This window comes from Mya arenaria, chromosome 9 (genome assembly GCF_026914265.1).
Source record: "Mya arenaria isolate MELC-2E11 chromosome 9, ASM2691426v1".
Taxonomy (NCBI): Eukaryota; Metazoa; Mollusca; class Bivalvia; order Myida; family Myidae; genus Mya; species Mya arenaria.
In genome coordinates this window covers 33,783,761-33,804,614 of record NC_069130.1, presented here as the reverse complement: position 1 = coordinate 33,804,614, position 20,854 = coordinate 33,783,761, and the positions used below count along the sequence as shown (strand labels likewise).

General features: G+C 37.5%; 1 protein-coding gene and 1 long non-coding RNA gene across 3 annotated transcripts; one reads left to right on the top strand and one right to left on the bottom strand.

Annotated features, from left to right (window-relative positions):
- Window positions 1-4,728: 4,728 nt before the first annotated feature.
- LOC128203645 (uncharacterized) lies at window positions 4,729-20,835 on the top strand. Of its 2 annotated transcripts, XR_008255994.1 has the most exons (9): window positions 4,729-4,845; window positions 15,309-15,395; window positions 16,033-16,158; window positions 16,352-16,459; window positions 17,337-17,744; window positions 17,859-17,963; window positions 18,702-18,941; window positions 19,792-19,868; window positions 20,719-20,835. It is a non-coding gene; the product is annotated as an uncharacterized LOC128203645 (long non-coding RNA). The 2 variants fall into 2 exon arrangements; XR_008255995.1 differs by lacking the exon at window positions 17,337-17,744.
- Window positions 4,743-6,193, bottom strand: LOC128203644 (uncharacterized). Its single transcript, XM_052905149.1, has 2 exons — window positions 5,869-6,193; window positions 4,743-5,491 (listed from the first exon to the last, which is right to left on the bottom strand). Exons 1-2 carry the CDS (start codon window positions 6,158-6,160, stop codon window positions 5,427-5,429), a joined length of 357 nt encoding a protein of 118 aa, XP_052761109.1. The 5' UTR covers window positions 6,161-6,193; the 3' UTR covers window positions 4,743-5,426.
- Window positions 20,836-20,854: the final 19 nt, after the last annotated feature.

Sequence of the window (20,854 nt, the reverse complement as noted above, 5' to 3'; positions counted from 1 at the left end):
GTTTCCTGGGCAGAAACCAGTACTGTGTCCTTTTTTGAGAAGCTATGAGAAAGTACCCCTGGTGGGGATCGAACCCACAACCTCTTAGGTGAGAGGCGGACACCTGTACCACTAGACCACTCTCACCCTCTTATGGGCATTGAAGCTATGGAGGCCGACATGATATTCTTTTTCAAGGCACGGACCTATAAACCATAGGTTCGGGGTAAAGGCGGGTTCTTTAAAGGGAAATATCTTTATTCCACCACCTGCTCTAATATAATGACTGGTGCCACATTTGCAGATTTGTTTGATACTGCTTCATTTATGTTGTCCCGCAATTTAATCCACAGTGTCTTTTTTAGATATGTTCTCTGTGCTATTTACATTTTCAATCTTCTGAAATGTCAAAGTCACTAGTAGTTGACACCAATTTAATCATGTGCTTCAAGAGGTTCAAATTTAGACCTGACCCAATATTTAGAAATGCTCAAATCATGAATAACTCTTACAAGTCTAAAATGTTTTTTTTGTAATAGTAAGTTACGGAATGAATACAATAGTTTTCTTTTTGGTCTTCGAATAACTGTATGTTACTATGAGGAATGTTGTCTTTACAATAATCCACGTTTAAATTGAAGTTAATAGTAAAGCACTGGACCTTATTGCCATTTGTTAAATATTGAGAGAGATTTTCATGTCACTGTGATACAATCAAAACCTTTTCATTAATAACTGAACATATGTTTGCAATTAAAAAGCATTTCTTGACATAATTGTATGATAAATTTGGTAACAAATATACTTTTTAATTTTTTTTTAATTTTTCGCCTTGCGCTCGCCTCTGATTTGCCTTAAATTCAAAAAAAAGTATTTTTATTTTTTTTCGCTCGCTCGCTCCTACTTTTTTGGGCAAAATCCGTAGAACAAATGATCAATTTGTTGTGGCCTTATGAAATATTAATGTTCAAAACGGAAATTTACCTCTCGCTGCATGCGACTGGCATATCTATTAATTATAAAATAGATCTGCGTGTATCTGGAGAAGAAGAGGAGACGACGATGATCCATTGATTGTTTTTGTTATCTGCTTTAATACCGGCTGTATTTGAATTTAATGTTTAAGAAAAAAGCAATATATATGACAAAATAATGAAGTGATGACATTTTAGATATTCTGATTTATTTACCTTGATTTGAAAACATATGAAAGCTGAAGAGTATTACCATAATTTTTTATATGAAAAACTACAGTAGTCTAAAATTTAAACTTAAACGCCGTTTAATGACACAGGGTTAACGTCAGAGACATACAACACAAAAACAAACACTCACAAACCAGAAATATGGAACAACAGCAGAGAACTCAACAAACAAAAAAGGGGTGTCTACCAAGTCCGTTCCGCACTGGCGGAAATAAGTGTTGATGGGTTCTGCACGATGAACCGGAACACAAGTGCAGAAAATTAATAGCTCTGAAGTATTGGTAATCTGTTAAATCACTCTAAATGAAGTTGAAATGTGGACGGAAAACGCATCTGGAAATACGAGGTATTCCAATGCTTGATACAGAGATCTTTTAAATTTCGATGTTTATTACAAAATGTTCTTAGAACATATATAAAGAATATATATTTAAGTGTTCAAATGAGAGTGAAATAAGTGAGAATCAAAACCAAATAATATTTCAGCAAATTTCCACGTGTTCGAAATGTACAGAAAAAATGTTTCTTGATAAAGTTGCGTGTCGCACACAAGTCCCAGGTCTTTGCCTGAAAGGTCACTGTTACGCTTAGGCCTTAAAAATCAATTGTGTGGTTCGGGTCCCCAAGAATAGGTAGGGTAGATCGGGATTGTTTTTTTACTTAGGTACAGGTTTGTTCTCTTTGTTTTTGTCGTTTTTCAACATAATTTCAGTTATATAAGGACATTGCTAAGCATCGCTGCAATTAGGTGGTGTGTCATTGCTAGTTTTGTTGTAATTCGTCACACACCTTCCGATAGCAAAACATATTGATAATTAAATGTGACAATACTGACCTACTTCAGCATCTCAAAAACATTTCTCTGCCTTTCTCCAAGAACTAAAGTCAGGAATAATTTATAAACTGTACAAATGGCAACAGACCCAGGTTTCAGTCCCAGTTTAAAAGAAAGTCACGTTTTGTCAGGCACCTCTGTCAGAACTCCCAGTATTTTATATTTCCTTTCTCTACTAGTAGTATGTTCGCCCTGCTGCTATTTTATTTAAACTTTTTTATGATTGCATCTGACAACATGACAAGTGAAAAGGGTCATGCCTTGTCCTGCAGTGGTGGGTGGGGTATATTTAAATTAGACCGGCATTCAATCATATGTGTGGGGAAACTTATACTATTATCAAAGAGACATTTTGTTCCATTGTATATACCTTACTCTGAAGAGCGAAAAGTCGGAGAAATTCTTGATAAATTGTACGACAGGAATATCGTACAGCTGTTTTTCATACAAACGGGTCCATGGCCCCTAGTCGGATGTTGACATGTCAATCTGGGATACAGATCCCGTCTCGAACAAAAACATTATCCCTACATCTTCGAAACTCATCTTGGGTGTTATGAGCTTAAACTCCCGACGTTCTGGAGTGTTGTCGCACGAAAAAAAACAGAAGGGTCGGCGATATTTCCAGGTAGGGTCGGGTGACCCGAACCACACATTTTATTTTTGTAGGCCTTAGGTCTAACTCAGGTTGAAATGGTTACTATCGGTAAGACATTTCTTTGTCTGGGTAGCATGGTCAAGGTCACACTTTTCAAGTCAAAAATTGAAATTATTACTGTTGATAGTACAGTACTATACCTTTTGCCTTATTACATTCCATTTATAATAGCATTTTCAAGAAACCTGAATGTCATGTTTATCATGATGAAGTATGCTGTTGCACAGACGCCCCTGTTTTGTACCTAAAAGATTAAGGTCTCTCATGTCAAAATGAGTACTGTTATACCTTCCCCTTTCCGATGTCATGCATAATAGAAATCTTAAGTAGCCTGGCATATTTGTTCTCTATGATGTGGAGGTGTTATTGATAAAGACTGAGCCCTTTATCTCAAATGCCAAGGTCACAATTAAAAATTTACTTGACTCTGCCTGGAGTGCTAAAATACATACAATGGCCACTATACAGAATGGTTTAGCATAAATACTGGCCTGCGACAGGGCTGTTCTTTGTCAACAGTACTTTTCAGTTTATACTTAAATGACTTTCATGCTTAAAAGTTTGGGAAAAGGTATAGAAATAGACAATTAAAAAGTGTGTATACTACTATATGCAGATGACATTGTTCTAATTGCAGAGAATGCAAATGATCTGCAATCCATGTTATCAACTTTAAATTCTTGGTGCAATTCAAACAATATGAATGAAGAGCAATGTTGTACATTTTAGACCTAATTCAGTGAAACTTTCTGACTATGTTTTTAAATGTGGTCCATCCACTATAGAATATTCAGACAGATGATATGTATATCTTGGTGTAACACTCACAGAACATATAGATTTTAATATAACCGCTAAAATTGTTGCCCAAAGTGCTGGTCGTGCCTTGGGACTTCTCTGAATCAAATGAGGGATGTGAACTAATCTTGGTAATCCATACGGTGTCATCTCAGAAAACATAGACGTATCTCGGCATCTTAACTTCCAACGCTGCATGGAACATTTATGCCTAGAATCGCCTGATTACTGGTAAAATTCAAAAGTAAAAACAATGTAAGGTTGGGTGTTTGAATGAGGTTAACAACTTGACACATAGATAGATCATCTTCGAGTGTAACAAAACGAGATGTATACATATTTAATTAAATTACATTATATCTTGCAATTCTACAAGACTTTCATCAAGCTCCTGCATGCTCTATTACTATCCAGTTGTCAACAAAACGGTATGAATTTCTTCCATAATTCTGTTCTCTGTAAATTCTCAGAAACGAATAGAGTTAAAACATTTGCAATTACCTGAGAAAAACTTGTTTTTATCACGTTCGCATATAATATGATACGCTGTGGCATATACAGAGAGCAACCAACATCCTGTAAATGTCCAGTCGGTTTTTATTATATCAGTCGCAATGTCACAGCAATGTCCGTATGTGCTCGGCAATGTCCGTTTCGGTTCTGAAATGTCCCTATTTGTTCGGAAATGGACTGAAATATATGTCAAGAATTCGGGTTGTACAATCAACTATGTAAAGGCCTTACTATACTAGGTATAACTCCTGATTTTATAATAATTATCTATTGCACAATTTACTCGAAGCGGCATACACATTGATACATCCGTATATGATAAATAAGGGATCGTAACAGATAGTGTACATTAATATGGCGCCCTTTGTTACATTCTTCCGATGTCTGTCTATTTGAAAAAATAAGAGTGTAGTCCTAGAAGAAAGAGAACCATGCACGTAAAATAAAAACTATCTTTGTGTTAAAGCAATGCATTATCGGTATCACTTTTTTAAACCCGTTCTGACTGGCCTATTTTTATTCGATTAAAAGCTGCTCATAACTGAAAACAGCCTAGTGAACAAGTCACCACATCTGTTCATAATCTCCCCATCGCTCTCACTCTTCAGAGGTTGCTCACTAGTAATCGGAAAAAATGCAAAAAACACAATAACCGCAAGATTGTTTGTTCTATTTGTGGATTCATCAACCGGAGAAATGTGTTGTTGAGGTTTATTTGTTACAAGCATTTCAACTGTCTGCGCATTTAGTGGAACACCACATGGAAGTGTAAACAAACGTCAATGGCTTATCAGGTTTAATGGAATATTTCCGTAGGATGAAAAGAAATAGGATGTTTGTGCAGATATTTTACAAAGGTTGTCGATTTTTCTGGAATGTATTTGTTTCTGTAAAATCAATCTGAATGGAATTATTTATTATTCGATTGTATGTGGATTAATTCTGTTTAACGAGTCGATAAGGTAAAGTGTGCATACAGTTCATGTTTTATGTAGTTATTATCAAATACAAGCATCTACTTAAAAGATAATCGTAGGGTCGAGAACACACTTGTTGTACGTGTACATGTATTTGTGGGCTACGTTGTGTGCAACAAGTTATTCAGGTATATGTACATTGTATAAGTTTAAAATGACGCCAGCACCAGGAAAGTGATATATAAATATAGTCGAAACTAGCTATGTCGAACCCAGTTCTCAACGTTCATGAACCAATCACAGTCTAATGTGCGATTGAATGTTTGTATCGCATGGCTGATCTCAGTTCTATCAGTGTTCCTCGCGAAAATGCCTTCAACTTTGGAAAATACGCAAAAACCAATGGCGCAAGATTGGGGGAAGATGGTGGATGGATAGCTCGCAGGAACCCTAACACATCGATGTTTAATTGTGTGTTCCTAGCTGTATGGCTTGGTGCGTCCTGGTGCAATACTACGTTTTCAATCTGAGCTGCCATATCTGGGCGCTTCTTCCGTAACGCATGCATGAGATTGCGGCGTACTGTCTGGAATAAGACAAAATACAATTTCCTAAGATTGATGAATAAGTGTTATAAGAGTTTTAAACATTTAATCATTTAAACATTTAATCAACTTCAACCATAAACATTTTTATTATCATAATAATTGGAGTGGACTGTCGGCGTGCTTCCAAACCATTGATGCCTGTTTACTCTCTGGTTGAAAGTAGTGGACCCAAGTCTCGTCTGTTGTTATAATTCACGAGAGGTAGGATGGATCTCTTCCGACTTTTCGAACAAAAGTCCTTGATGCTCCAACTTAAACATCCTTTTCTTCCACTATGAGTATTTAAGGGGCCCATCGAGCGCTCACGTGTGACATACTCAAGTCCGATGTAAGAATGCGTTGTGCTGTGACTTACTTATACCGGCCATCTCAGCAACTTCTCGAACGGTACATCGACTGTCACAGTTAATGAAGTCCTGCACAGATTTCACTGTTCTGCAATCCTTGTACTTCAGCCGCTCACAAGGTGTACACTCCGTATTACCGGCGATAAATCTACCATGCCATTTATACACAGGTGCTCTTGAAACATTCTTGTAACGTTCTGTGGATTTCATCTGGTGTAACGTGTTAATAGGCGTCATTTCTGATTGTACACAGAATTGAAATGCTGTTCTGTGCGCCGCTTCTACGTCTGATGTTGCCATTTTCTGCTTAACACAGTTTGTGATGATGTAATGTTATCGTGCATATCGTTGACAGTAATAACTTCAATATTGTTTAAAACTTAACATGAAGACGTCAAAAATAGCTTCGTCATACGATATGACATTTTCCCGGTGAATTGACTCAAATGTTGTCTCAGAACACTTTGATCATAACTATTGAATTTTCTAACGTTTGTTTATCAGACTGCACCGGTAAGGTATACTTGTACATTTAAAACAATGTATGAAAACTTAACTAAACTATAATGTTTCAGTTTTTCTTGATTTTGTATTTGTTATATATATTAAATGCATTAGATGCAAAGTATTTTTCATATGTGACGTCGTATATTTTTTTATTAACAAAGTCTTAGGTTTAGTGGGACAGCCCTCGTATTTATATAGACACATAAATTTGGATGTTAAAGTATTACAGATCACAGGTGATACAATAGCCTATTGGAAATTGTGTAATAAAAACATAATAATAGGCAAACAAAAAAGTGTGACAAATACGTAACTTAATTAAATATCATAATTATTTTTATTATTGAGAGCATTGAATTATAACAAACTTGATGATTTTTAATATTGAGGACTTAATAATTGAGCAGATGCTAATGTGGAGTCTGAAAGTGTTGCAGATTTGACAAGGGGTTGGGGTAACGAATGAGATTTAAAATTTTAATAAGATAATAGTTAATTACTTTTTGAATTTGTCTCTCTTGTTCATTACTAAAGTTTTGTTATAATTATCTGAAACCAATATTTGCTCATTTGTAATGAGTTAGCATGATTACAGATAACATTTACATACATGCCATATTTTAGTAGACCATTCCAGGAGATTTGTTCAGATAGCTGAATATTCAGGGGGATTTTGGTAGTATTCAGGGTGTTTTTTAGCAGGTCTTAATTGGTGAAATATCAAAATAATTTTAGACGCAAGTACGAAAAAATGTATTCACATAATTATATTTATTGCTATGAAAACCTTTACCTTTTTAGGCATCACAGAAGTATTTTATATATCATCATATTCTTATGAAACTGTCATGTCATAGATACTGTCATGCACTTGCAGAACAAAAGATGTCACCGGAAAAATATGTTTTCAAGACAATTAACTTGGCTTACCGGTGCCTTCCTCCAAAGTCAATTAAAATATTCTGCTTACTTTCAGCAATGATGACTTTCAGACAATAAGGGAATGGAATAAATTGTGGGACTGAGTAGGAAAAAAGTTAATTTATTAGGATTGTGTTTAAACATATCTTTGCTACTTCTTTTGAGACCAAATGTCTCTCCTCAAAGTTACTTAGACTCAGTGACAAGTTTTGTGAAGTTGACATTTTAAGGTTTGCCTTCATGGCAAGAAAACTGCTAGAAAAATATCAAGCCAATCCCTCCAGAATATAGAATTACCACAATCCAAAGAAATCTATCAGAATTTCCTGTGGAATAACTTTAATCTAATTTTTTTATATTGTATTAGTCTATTAAAATGTTTGGAAGTGATTTAACTTCTAAATACCCATTATATAACATTTTGATTGTATGAACATACATATAATCTGAAAGTGGAGGTGACAAGTTTCATGTAGTTTTCATGTATGTATACAATGACTATAAGTCTGTATCTTAGCTTTAATATGGAGTATACTTTAGAATTATAATCATACATCCATACACTGAAAGTATAAACTTATAAGTATAAAACACTGAAAATATAAACTTATAAGTATAAACTTATGTTGAGAAGTGTAAATCCAGCCTAACTGTTCTGTTTTGTAAAGTGTAACTCCACCCCAACTGTTCTATTTTGTAAAGTCACATGTTTGTCAATGTAAATGTCATGTGCTGAGTGTATGTATGTTTTGTGTTTAAAAAACAGTGTCTGAAAACCTTCACACTTGCAAAGCATTAGTTTCACTGGATCAAACTTCATTTTGAGTATGAACCAAATGATTTGTACAATCACGCGTGGAGTTTGTACAAGTTTAATAAACTTGACTAGAATTATATTTATAGGATGAGAACAAAGGAACTAAGACTTTAGAAAATTGAAAACAGCTACCTTAATTACCGTTAATTAACCCTTCACAATGCGGTATATAGCTTTCAACGCGGGGCAAATAATAGAAACGAACACGGTGTAGGATTTGCTTATATAGGGGGGGGGGGGGTATAAAGATAACATCCACGATAAGAAAAAATCATGGCGACAAGAAAAATCTACAAAAATGGTGTGATGTTGAACTGCTAGTTTGAGTCCTAGTGTTGCATGTTGTCAGTGTTCCATGTTGAACTGCCACTGGGAGTCGTCAGTATTGCATGTTGAACTGCGAGTGGGAGTCCTCAGTGTTGCATGTTGAACTGCGAGTGGGAGTCCTCAGTGTTGCATGTTGAACTGCGAGTGGGAGTCCTCAGTGTTGCATGTTGAACTGCCACTGGGAGTCGTCAGTATTGCATGTTGAACTGCGAGCGGGAGTTGTCAGTGTTGCATGTTGAAATGCGAGTGGGAGTTGTCAGTATTGCATGTTGAACTGCGAGATGGAGTCCTCAGTGTTGCATGTTGATCTGCGAGTGGGAGTCGTCAGTGTTGCATGTTGAACTGCGCGTGGGAGTTGTCAGTGTTTCATGTTGAAATGTTAGTGGGAGTTGTCAATGTTGCATGTTGAAATGTGAGTGGGAGTTGTCAGTGTTGACTGTTAAAATGTTAGTGGGAGGTCGTCAGTGTTGCATGTTGAACTGCGAGTGGGAGTCGTCAGTATTGCATGTTGAACTGCTAGTGGGAGTTGTCATTTTGCATGTTGAACTGTGAGTGGGAGTCATCAGTGTAGCATGTTGAAATGTGAGTAGGAGTCGTCAGTGGTGCATTTGAAACTGAGTGGGAGTTGTCAATGTTGCATGTTGAACTGCGAATGGTAGTCCACAGTGTTGCATGTTGAACTGCGATTGGGAGTTTTCAGTGTTGCATGTTGATCTGTGAGTGGGAGCCGCCAGAGTTGAATGTTGAACTGTAAGTAGGAGGTTGTCAGTGTTAAATTGTGAACTGCGAGTTGGAGTTGTCAATGTTGCATTTTGAACGGTGAGTGGGAGGTCGTCAGTGTTGCATTTTAAACTGCGGGTGGGAGTCGTCAGTGTTGCATGTTGAACTGCGAATGTGAGTCGTCAGTGTTGGATGTTGACCTGTGAGTGGGAGTCGTCAGTGTTGCATGTTGAACTGTGAGTGGGAGTCGTCCGTATTGCATGTTGAACTGCGAGTGGGAGTCCTCAGTTTTGCATGTTGAACTGCGAGTGGTAGCCCTCAGTGTTGCATGTTTAAATGTGAGCGTGAGTTGTCAGTGTTGCAATTTGAACTGCGAGTGGGAGTCGTCAATGTTGCATGTTGAAATGCGAGTGGGAGTTGTCAGTGTTGCAATTTGAACAGCGAGTGGGAGTTGTCGGTGCTGCATGTTGAACTGCAAATATGAGTCGTCAGTGTTGCAAGTTGAAATGCTTGTGGGAGTTGTCAATGTTGCATTTTGAAATGCGAGTGGGAGTTGTAAGTGTTGCATGCTGAAATGCGAGTGGAAGTCATCAGTGTTGCATGTTGAACTGCGCGTGGGAGTTTTATGTGCTGCATGTTGAAATGTGAGTAGGAGTTGTCAGTGTTGCATGTTAAAATATGAGTGGGAGTTGTTAGTGTTGCATGTTGAAATGTGAGTGGGAGTTGTCAATGTTGCATGTTGAATTGTGAGTGGGAGTTGTCAGTGTTGCATGCTGAACTGTGAGTGGGAGTCGTCAGTGTTGCATGTTGAACTGTGAGTGGGAGGTTGTCAGTGTTAAATTTTGAACTGCGAGTTGGAGTTGTCAATGTTGCATTTTGAACTGTTAGTGGGAGGTCGTCAGTGTTGCATTTTGAACTGCGTGTGGGAGTCGTCAGTATTGCATGTTGAATTGTGAGTGGGAGTCGTCAGTGTTAAATTTTGAACTGCGAGTGGGAGTCGTCAGTGTTTCATTTTGAACTGTGAGTGGGAGGTTGACAGTGTTGCATTTTGAACTGCGGGTGGGAGTCGTCAATGTTGCATGTTGAACTGTGAGTGGGAGTCGTCAGTGTTCCATGTTGAACTGGGAGAGGGAGTCCTCAGTGTTGCATGTTGAACTGCTAGTGGTAGTCCTCAGTGTTGCATGTTGAACTGCGAGTGGGAGTCCTCAGTGTTGCATGTTCAACTGCGAGTGGGAGATGTCAGTGTTGCATGTTGAACTGCGAGTAGGAGTCGTCAGTATTGCATGTTGAACTGCGAGTGGAAGTCCTCAGTGTTACATGTTGAACTTCGAGTTGGAGTCGTCAGTGTTTCATGTTGAACTGTGAGTGGGAGTTGTCAATGTTGCATGTTGAACTGCGAGTGGGAGTCGTCAGTGTTGCATGTTGAACTGCGAGTGGGAGTCGTCAGTGTTGCATGTTGAACAGCGAGTGGGAGTTGTCAGTGTTGCTTGCTGAACTGCGAGTGGTAGTCATCAGTGTTGCATGTTGAACTGCAAATTGGAGTCGTCAGTGTTGTATGTTAAACTGTGAGTGGGATTCCTCAATGTTGCATGATGAACTGCGAGTCGGAGTCGTCGGTGTTGCATGTTAAACTGCGAGTGGGAGTCTCCAGTGTTAAATTTTGAACTGCGAGTGGGATTCGTCAATGTTGCATTTTGAACTGCGGGTGGGTGGTTGTCAGTGTTGCATTTTGAACTGCGGGTGGGAGCCGTCAGTGTCGCATTTTGAACTGCGAATGGGAGACGTCAGTGTTGCATTTTGAACTGCAAGTGGGAGTTGTCAGTGATGCATTTTGAACTCTGAATGGGAGTCGTCAGTGTTGCATTTTGAACTGCGAGTGGGAGTAGTCAATGTTGAATGATGAACTGCGAGTGGGATTCGTCAGTGTTGGATTTTGAACTCCGGGTGGGAGTCGTCAGTGTTGCATTTTGAACTGCGGGTGGGAGTTGTCAGTGTTGCATTTTGAACTGTGAGTGGAAGGTCGTCAGTGTTGCATTTTGAACTGTGAGTGGGAGTCGTCAGTGTTGGATAATGACCTGTGAGTGGGAGTCGTCAGTGTTAAATTGTGAACTGCGAGTTGGAGTTGTCAATGTTGCATTTTGAACGGTGAGTGGGAGGTCGTCAGTGTTGCATTTTAAACTGCGGGTGGGAGTCGTCCGTGTTGCATGTTGAACTGCGAATGTAAGTCGTCAGTGTTGGATGTTGACCTGTGAGTGGGAGTCGTCAGTGTTTCATGTTTAACTGTGAGTGGGAGTCGTCCGTGTTGCATGTTGAACTGCGAGTGGGAGTCCTCAGTTTTGCATGTTGAACTGCGAGTGGTAGCCCTCAGTGTTGCATGTTTAATTGTGAGTGTGAGTTTGTCAGTGTTGCAATTTGAACTGCGAGTGGGAGTCGTCAATGTTGCATGTTGAAATGCGAGTGGGAGTTGTCAGTGTTGCAATTTGAACAGCGAGTGGGAGTTATCGGTGCTGCATGTTGAACTGCAAATATGAGTCGTCAGTGTTGCAAGTTGAAATGCGTGTGGGAGTTGTCAATGTTGCATTTTGAAATGCGAGTTGGAGTTGTAAGTGTTCCATGCTGAAATGCGAGTGGAAGTCATCAGTGTTGCATGTTGAACTGCGCGTGGGAGTTTTATGTGCTGCATGTTGAAATGTGAGTAGGAGTTGTAAGTGTTGCATGTTGAAATGTGAGTGGGAGTTGTTAGTGTTGCATGTTGAAATGTGAGTGGGAGTTGTCAATGTTGCATGTTGAATTGTGAGTGGGAGTTGTCAGTGTTGCATGCTGAACTGTGAGTGGGAGTCGTCAGTGTTGCATGTTGAACTGTGAGTGGGAGGTTGTCAGTGTTAAATTTTGAACTGCGAGTTTGAGTTGTCAATGTTGCATTTTGAACTGTTAGTGGGAGGTCGTCAGTGTTGCATTTTGAACTGCGGGTGGGAGTCGTCAGTGTTGCATGTTGAACTGTGAGTGGGAGTCGTCAGTGTTAAATTTTGAACTGCGAGTGGGAGTCGTCAGTGTTTCATTTTGAACTGTGAGTGGGAGGTTGACAGTGTTGCATTTTGAACTGCGGGTGGGAGTCGTCAATGTTGCATGTTGAACTGTGAGTGGGAGTCGTCAGTGTTCCATCTTGAACTAGGAGTGGGAGTCCTCAGTGTTGCATGTTGAACTGCTAGTGGTAGTCCTCAGTGTTGCATGTTGAACTGCGAGTGGGAGTCCTCAGTGTTGCATGTTGAACTGCGAGTGGGAGATGTCAGTGTTGCATGTTGAACTGCGAGTAGGAGTCGTCAGTATTGCATGTTGAACTGCGAGTGGAAGTCCTCAGTGTTACATGTTGAACTTCGAGTTGGAGTCGTCAGTGTTGCATGTTGAACTGTGAGTGGGAGTTGTCAATGTTGCATGTTGAACTGCGAGTGGGAGTCGTCAGTGTTGCATGTTGAACTGCGAGTGGGAGTCGTCAGTGTTGCATGTTGAACAGCGAGTGGGAGTTGTCAGTGTTGCTTGCTGAACTGCGAGTGGTAGTCATCAGTGTTGCATGTTGAACTGCAAATTGGAGTCGTCAGTGTTGTATGTTAAACTGTGAGTGGGATTCCTCAATGTTGCATGATGAACTGCGAGTCGGAGTCGTCGGTGTTGCATGTTAAACTGCGAGTGGGAGTCTCCAGTGTTAAATTTTGAACTGCGAGTGGGATTCGTCAATGTTGCATTTTGAACTGCGGGTGGGTGGTTATCAGTGTTGCATTTTGAACTGCGGGTGGGAGCCGTCAGTGTCGCATTTTGAACTGCGAATGGAAGACGTCAGTGTTGCATTTTGAACTGCAAGTGGGAGTTGTCAGTGATGCATTTTGAACTCTGAATGGGAGTCGTCAGTGTTGCATTTTGAACTGCGAGTGGGAGTAGTCAATGTTGAATGATGAACTGCGAGTGGGATTCGTCAGTGTTGCATTTTGAACTGTGAGTGGGAGTTGCCAGTGTTGCATTTTGAACTGTGAGTGTAAGGTCGTCAGTGTTGGATGTTGAACTGCGAGTGGGTGTCGTCACTGTGGATGGTGAACTGCGGTTGGGAGTTGTCAGTGTTGCATTTTGAACTGTGAGTGGAAGGTCGTCAGTGTTGCATTTTGAACTGTGAGTGGCAGTCGTCAGTGTTGCATGTTGAACTGCGAGTGGGAGTCGTAATTATTTTGCATAATGTCACATAATATAACATAAAGCACCATGAGATATAAAGCATAAAAAGATATGTAAACAGTAAAGTAAAATAACATTTTAAATGTAAATTATAACGTGCGAATCAATGATGTGTAATACTTTTATATATGAAAAGAAATATAGCGTCATGTATCACAGATTGTTATTAATAATAAATGAAAATTCTTATATGAAAAATTTTTATGATGCATGTGGAAATGGGATCGTATAAAGTCACACAAGCAACTGATTTTGAAATGCTAACTTTATAAACCTCTAGCTTTTTCGTTCCGTGCCACCCTATTGGCAGCATGTGGATGCCTTGTCAACAGCTCATCGCGTAGTTTGTAATTCAGAAGTTAAAAAACCTTCTCACATCAAAATTCATCTGAAACCAACCCCATCTACTTCTTTTTCAAACTTTCAAACACAGACACTTTCCCCCCATGATGTTAAACTATATATTGTATGAAATATCCTAGCAGAAATGTTAGCTACCTTACACATTTTGCAAATGTCTTCATAAAAGTTCTAGTTCAAACTCACTACCAAATATTGTGCTGCTTTTAAAGCTGCACTCTCACAGATTGACATTTTTTTTGTTTTTGTCTCAGAAACAGCTGATTTTGGTATCAATGCCTTCAATTCAGTCATATAATATAACTCACAATTATAAGAACATACATGTATCTAAATTGTTGGAAAATTGGAAAAAAAAAACCGAAAAACTCATTTTTCCTAAAGCATTATTTTATTCATGAAACATCATTTTTCAAATATTAATTGAATAAACTGCAGTCTGATCTTTTGTCAGCATTCTTGTACGTATTACCTGTTTCCAAACATTTACGCAAAAAATGGCTCATTCAAAGACGAAAAGTTGTCAAAATGGTTAATCTGTGAGAGTGCAGCTTTAAATATAATAGGACAATTTTACACTGTACCTTGTTAGCTTGCTAGCAGATTGTTTCAGTTGTTACATCATCAAATGAGATTTTATTTCAAGTCAGTAAGTGAGAGAAGACATGCCTCAAACCAAGGAATTCTTACACTGAAGTACCTCCTTGCCCAAGACTTGGTATAGTTTCTCTTTGGTTAATTTTAGTTTTGCTTCCTTAAAGAAAATTTATTTCAATTGTGTAATTCAAATGTGTAAGATTTATATTAGTTTTTCTATCAGTCAAAAGGTTCTGTGCAATTTCTGCTCTGATTTAGCTATTAGCCTGTCTCATTTTTTCAAGAATAACAAGATTGTTCTATGTTGTATAGTCATTACCTTGTCATCACAAGTGGTGTCATTCTGCACAAATGTTTTAGCCTTAGCATTAAGACTATTCAAGATATTTAATTGAAACTAGGTTGACATGTTGAAAGAGACAATACCCACAAGGCCCATAACCATGGCTTTGATTATAGTCTAGTAATGCCCAGTGTTTGAAAAACTGTTAAAAAAGCAGGATATTATTGGCATTTAATTACTCCATTATAAGCACTCTTGTTATTAAGATAGTAATTTCTTGCAAACTAGACGTGTTTCTGGTCATGTGACTAGTGCTGGAAAAACCTGTCTTACACCCCCAATGTAAGATGTTTCAGTGACGTGGACTGTTGTCTGCAACTTCATAACCTGCTTTTAAGTTAGATATAAGACCCATTTTGTCTGATATTTCAGCCAATTTGACTGCAATTAGTATTATTCATCTTGCATACTTAAGGTAAAAAACTTCATTATTTCTATTTATTTCCTGGTACTTATTTGTTTATTTGTTTTTATTCATAGATAAGTTTATTGAATTGTGTTTGGCTGATTGTCCATTTGGGGATTTTGATGTTTTCCCCTAGCCAACAGACTTCACATTTCTGAAATACTAGGCTTTGTCTAAATGCAGGCATCTTCATTTTTGACTGTAAAGAACATGTTTTTTCTAATTGCAGTTGCTGTTCGGGAGATTTAAGTAAAGGCAGGACCCGTCGACCGGACTGCAAGATTAATCTCTTCAAAAGGATGTCATAGCTTTCCAGGTGAGTGTGCATTGAGTGATTGACTGATTGATTGTAAGCGATTAGTGTGAGGCCGTAACTCAATGAGTGTAAGGGTGTGAGTGTGTGTGAGTGCGTGCATGCAACTTCACATATTCTCATTTTTTTTGGCGTATCAGACCATCATAATACATTCTGCCATGAATGTGATGGAGTTAATGGCCCTTTTATATTTACCTCTGTTACTTTGTTGATGTTTGATTAAATTAACTTTGCCGTGTTATTGAGTAGCACTTAAATTTAGGCCTAAATCATCAAGCTGGCCCTAGGCATATTCTTTTACAAACTTCTACCAGATTTCTTCCCTTTTAAATATCTTTGTTCCAAATTTGTCCACCTCAAGTTTACGCTTTGTTCGGTATTTAACAGTTTTCTGATATTTTTTGTGACTTTTAGATCTACTTTAGATGCTACTGTCAAGTAACTAGATGTTCTGGGTGTGCACTGGGTGACAAAGGGTGCCCAGTAATAGTTGTTTCTTTATTCTGAACTGACATATCCTGTGAATTGTTGAGTTACAGTGTCTTTGACACCAGAGAATTAGCACAGCTCAAGGAGAGATGTACACATTTTTAGCATTTCAACACTTAAATGCATGGTCATTCTCTGTCTTTTTTAGGTACTTGATGGAGTGTGTGGGCAGAAATGCAGAGTGATACCAACCAGTCATCTAAACCACCTTTCCACTCACAGACAAGAGGCTCAGGTGGACAGTCGCTGCAGTTTGTAGCCCTACAAACTTCAGGTAAGTGATCAATCTGCGATACCGGCCTGGAGCCATCTATGCACTCGCTGTCTGTACTTGTTTTGAGCAAAATTCAGATTCTTGCTCTTTTTATCAAGTTCTATAAGCTCTGCATGTACACTACTTATAACGGACAAGAACTTTCTGTAATTGATGATAAATACGGTTTCCCAAATTTACATCCTCCTCGCAGATACTGCCGATGGTGTAGATCCAACGCACCGGGCCATTTTTCCAGCCATTTGGAATTGACATCTCCAGCCGGCCTAGAGCAAGGAAAATACGACTGCTTAACAGCACGGTGAGCTTCTGTGTATTTATTTCCAGGCTGGTAAACAATGCAAGAGGTCCGGCGTTTTAGCATTCCTTTCGTCATTTTTACAAAAAGTACCCAGAATTTCTCAATGAAAACGCAACTGTGACAGCATTGGAAACCAGATACTAATTGTTGCTCCATAATGTATAGAAAGCCTTTTCAATGATTTAAAATCAGATAAGTAAACAGGATTCTCATTGATTTTAAAAGCCTTGTGGACTTTTCATTCTTAACTGGGGGTAAGGGCAGATTAAAAATGTAAGAGGGGGGAGTAGGGATAAGAAAGAAATCACTGTCTTATAAGTATCTTTTTGTAGTCATCATATTGGAGTTAATGATTCTTTATCTATCATAAAGCTCTAAAATTTCATTTTAAATGAGGTAAAGGGACAAAATCAGGAAGAAGAAATAAGTATAACACAAACACTGTATCTTGTTTTTTATTTCATGTAAATCTATTGATCATATATGAAGAAACATCAAATTTAGTCTGATCTCCATTTATCAGAAAATTAAGCTGTTCGAGGACATATTCCATCAATGACTATGACTGTCTTTAAATCGTTGTTGCGGTACTATTTTTCATAGCAGAAGGAACAAAGTGTATTTCTTTCGTAGATACACACTTTACTTTAATAGTCTTAAAAGTATAAACAAGTAAATGTTTGCACAAAGGTGGCGGCCCACAACGAAATGCTTAAGGTAGCATTGTATCCCTTCAAGTAGTTTTTAAAAACTGTTTCTCCCCATTCAGGTAGCATTTGATGATGATTACATTGCATTCTTGTATGTATTTTCAAGTTTACACATGATTTATATCATATTTGAAGACATCAATGTGGTTTTGAATGATATTTTGCAGGACCTCTTTCTTGGATTGATGGACTCCAAGATGACCCCATAGATCTGGCCTCAATTTCTCGAAACTTCTTAAGCTTAACAGGCTTAAGTTGCTTATTTTAAATAGCCAAAATACATACTTATAGTAAATTTCGATGAATTAAAAATAGTTTATTGTGATAAACGTAACGATAATTCCTATCTAAAGGATTACAAATTTTAAAGGAGTATATAAAACGCAAAATATTGAAAAATAAAAAAGTGGGTTTAGCTTAATCCTGTTATAAGGCACTTAAGAAGTTTCGAGAAATTGGGGCCTGGCAATGACTGTGTCACATGGACGTTATAGATAGTGACTGTAAAGAAATGATGATAGCAGAGAAACGAAACTATCTTGATAAGGTTTTCTGGTGTTAAATCAACAGACAAGGTTTTCATAATTTGTTGGAAAATAGTGATAAAGCTGAAATCATTTCTGTAAATTCATGATAAAGTGGTGAATTGAGTAATTTTACATATAACAAAGAAGAGAATCTCCTTGTAGGCTGATTCCAAAGATACTGACATTAAAATGGTTGCAGACGTAGACTGATCATATATGGCAGAATTAGTGGATGTCACCTGGGTGATTTTTGGCAGTTAGAAACTGGTAAGAGGTTTCATTTGAAATAAGCACTTGTATTGTGCTAGCAAGCCCAGTTTTGCTGATAATTGTCTAAGGGTTTGCTAGGAAAGTTGGATTTTTTTATAGTGGCCAGGATTTGTAATAGTTTTTTTTTTAAGTTACAAACACTTAGGGTTTTCAAAACAAGCAGAAATCTCAAATAAAGCAGGGTTTCGCACTGGTGCGAATCCCAGGGACACATTAGGTCCTGAAAATGAATATCTCATACCATCATGGCATGAACATAAGATTGAGATAAATTGTCCAAAAAAAAGCATTGTTCTAATTATTTTCTTAAATTACATAATAGAAATATAAGTAGCTGTGTCCGGTAAATGAAGTAAAATATATTACTTCAAATAATGACAAATGAGCACAAAAGCTACCAAAAGCTATATTTCCAAAGTGGCATAGTCACAAGTTAAAAATTAACTTTTGGTGTTCACAAGGTGAAATATAATACCTTTTTTTGTGTTCTTACATGAGTGAACTTAATTATAATCTAACATGGAATTTCAACATTTGTTTTTGCTTTTATGCTTACATTTAAAAAAAGTCAATTTCCAGGCTTAAATTAGAAAATGAGGTGAACAAAATTACCTCTGGTGGTATTTTTTTTTACATCATTAGTGGAAACACTAAATATCAATACTATTTTGTTAATTGAAACAGCGAAGTATTATTCCACTGATAAATGTATTAACATTTTATTCGCCACACCAGTAAAATCCTGGGCATATGCCATACCCGCGCAACTGAACAGAGACCCTATATATCTGTACGAGCTGTACAGTGATAAACGCCCTGAAGAAATGATGACGGTCCTTTCTTCTTCACCCCTGGTAGAGCTACACAGAAATGCTGGTTTCGCAAGTTCGGGGTGGGCATCAATAAGCTGTACAAGATAATGGCAGAAATGAAGGAAGATGCCGGAATTGAGCAGCCTCGCATATCATCATACAGGTCATATAATTGTTCTTGTTATTTTTAAGAAATTTGATAATTCCTATTATATCTGGCTTTAAACAGTGTTTATTACTATTCAATTGTTCTCCTAATGAATTGAGGAAAGAACTCAGTATATTTTTATTAAAAAAAATCAGGAAATTTAACAGTTTGTTAATTATTATTTTCTTTAATATTACGCCACTTGTGTAAAAACATTTCTACTATTGTTACTACTCGTGAAATAAAATTCGATCAAAATTAACAAATATGTCCTTTTTGAATCTGATTTTTTTCTACCGAAAATATGGCATTTGCTTACTTCACCACTTTATTTTTTTATGTCCTTTGACAGTGATTTACCATGCCTTATTTAAAAAACAAATTTACAAACCTATACTACATATACTTTCTTACCCTATGTGTCATTAATAAAGTCGATTATGGTATAACTTATAAGTGTTAGTTACAGGCTAACCAAAACCTTCCACAGACAGTAACACAAGTGTTCATTATCCATTATATCCAATCATGTTGAAAAATGTTTCAGTTGAGTTCAATCTTGGGGCAACTTGCCTCAATATCTTCAGAGTATATAATATGCCGCCTCTGTTGAAAAAAGGTTTCTATTTTCTGCAGAGAATAAATTAAGAATTAAATTTATTTTACCTTAACCAGTTCAGAAATGACAATGCATAGTCTGGGTTCCAAGGCAAGAAAGTGTGAAAAATAAGGAAATCAATGCTATACAAAGTATTTTAGTATATTGCATTTATGATACTAAAAAAAGCATATTGTAGGTAAAGATCTGTAAATGTACATGTACTGGCCATTCACAGACTGAATTTCATTTTGGTAATTATTACAGGTCACTGCAGTGTACCAATATCCAGCCGTTGCGAACCAACATCTTTTCTTTCTGTTAGAGAGGTCGATGTAGCATTGGTAAGCTGATATAATGAGCGCATCTAGATCAGTCGGCATCACAAGCCAACCCAAATTCCTATTGTGTACCAGGAAGAGGTATGACAAAACTGTGACGCAGTATTAAAATAAGCATACAATGGGCTAATTATTAAGAACTTTTTTAAGATTTTCAGAGTTGCTAACAGAAAGGATCTGACATGAGTTGTTCTTTAATACAAGAGTTTTTATTGAATGAGTTCAGGAAATTTGTTAGCAAGCGAGCCTTTGGCTTATCAAGATTTAATTCTGATAAAGCCCTTAACAATTCACAAAGATAAAATGTGCAGTAAAATATCAAACAACGAATGATGAAAAAAAATAACAAAAAAAGTACACAATTTGATGACGTCACACTGAGAGTACACTGAGAGTACATCCATTTACGCGGTTTATGTGACCTACATAGGTCTGCCAGTTTAACTATGTGCACAGATTTGAAAGTTCGCTGTAGCTTTCTGCCACGATTCTGCAGCGTGTTCTTGGTATAATTGGAGTATCACAACACATAGATGAATGATGGCGAAGGTTTACTCGGTACTGCCTGGATGTTGAAAGTTCCACCAAGAATGTTTAATTTTAAAGACCTATTTCTACCTTGATTTAATTCATTAGTTCATACTTTAATATCAATAATTCTGTTTCATACATATGAATTTATTCCTTCATTTATTCAGTTTCATACATTGACAAACTTGAGCTTCTCAAGGCAAAAAAGTAAAAAGTGAGCCTGTTACATTAAGATTAGAACCTTTTCCCTTCACACATTCAAAAAACACCTAAATACACTTCAAATGCCTTAAAACCACTAATTTATTAATTATTTTTATAGCCAGCCTAGTTGCTGAAGCCATGGAGGTATTTTCAAGGACAAGAACCTGTGCTGGTCAATATGTGGTCATATATGGAATTCCGTCTCCCGGCAAGTGTTTCCAAGGAAGGAATACCATCTGCAAGAAAGAAGAAAT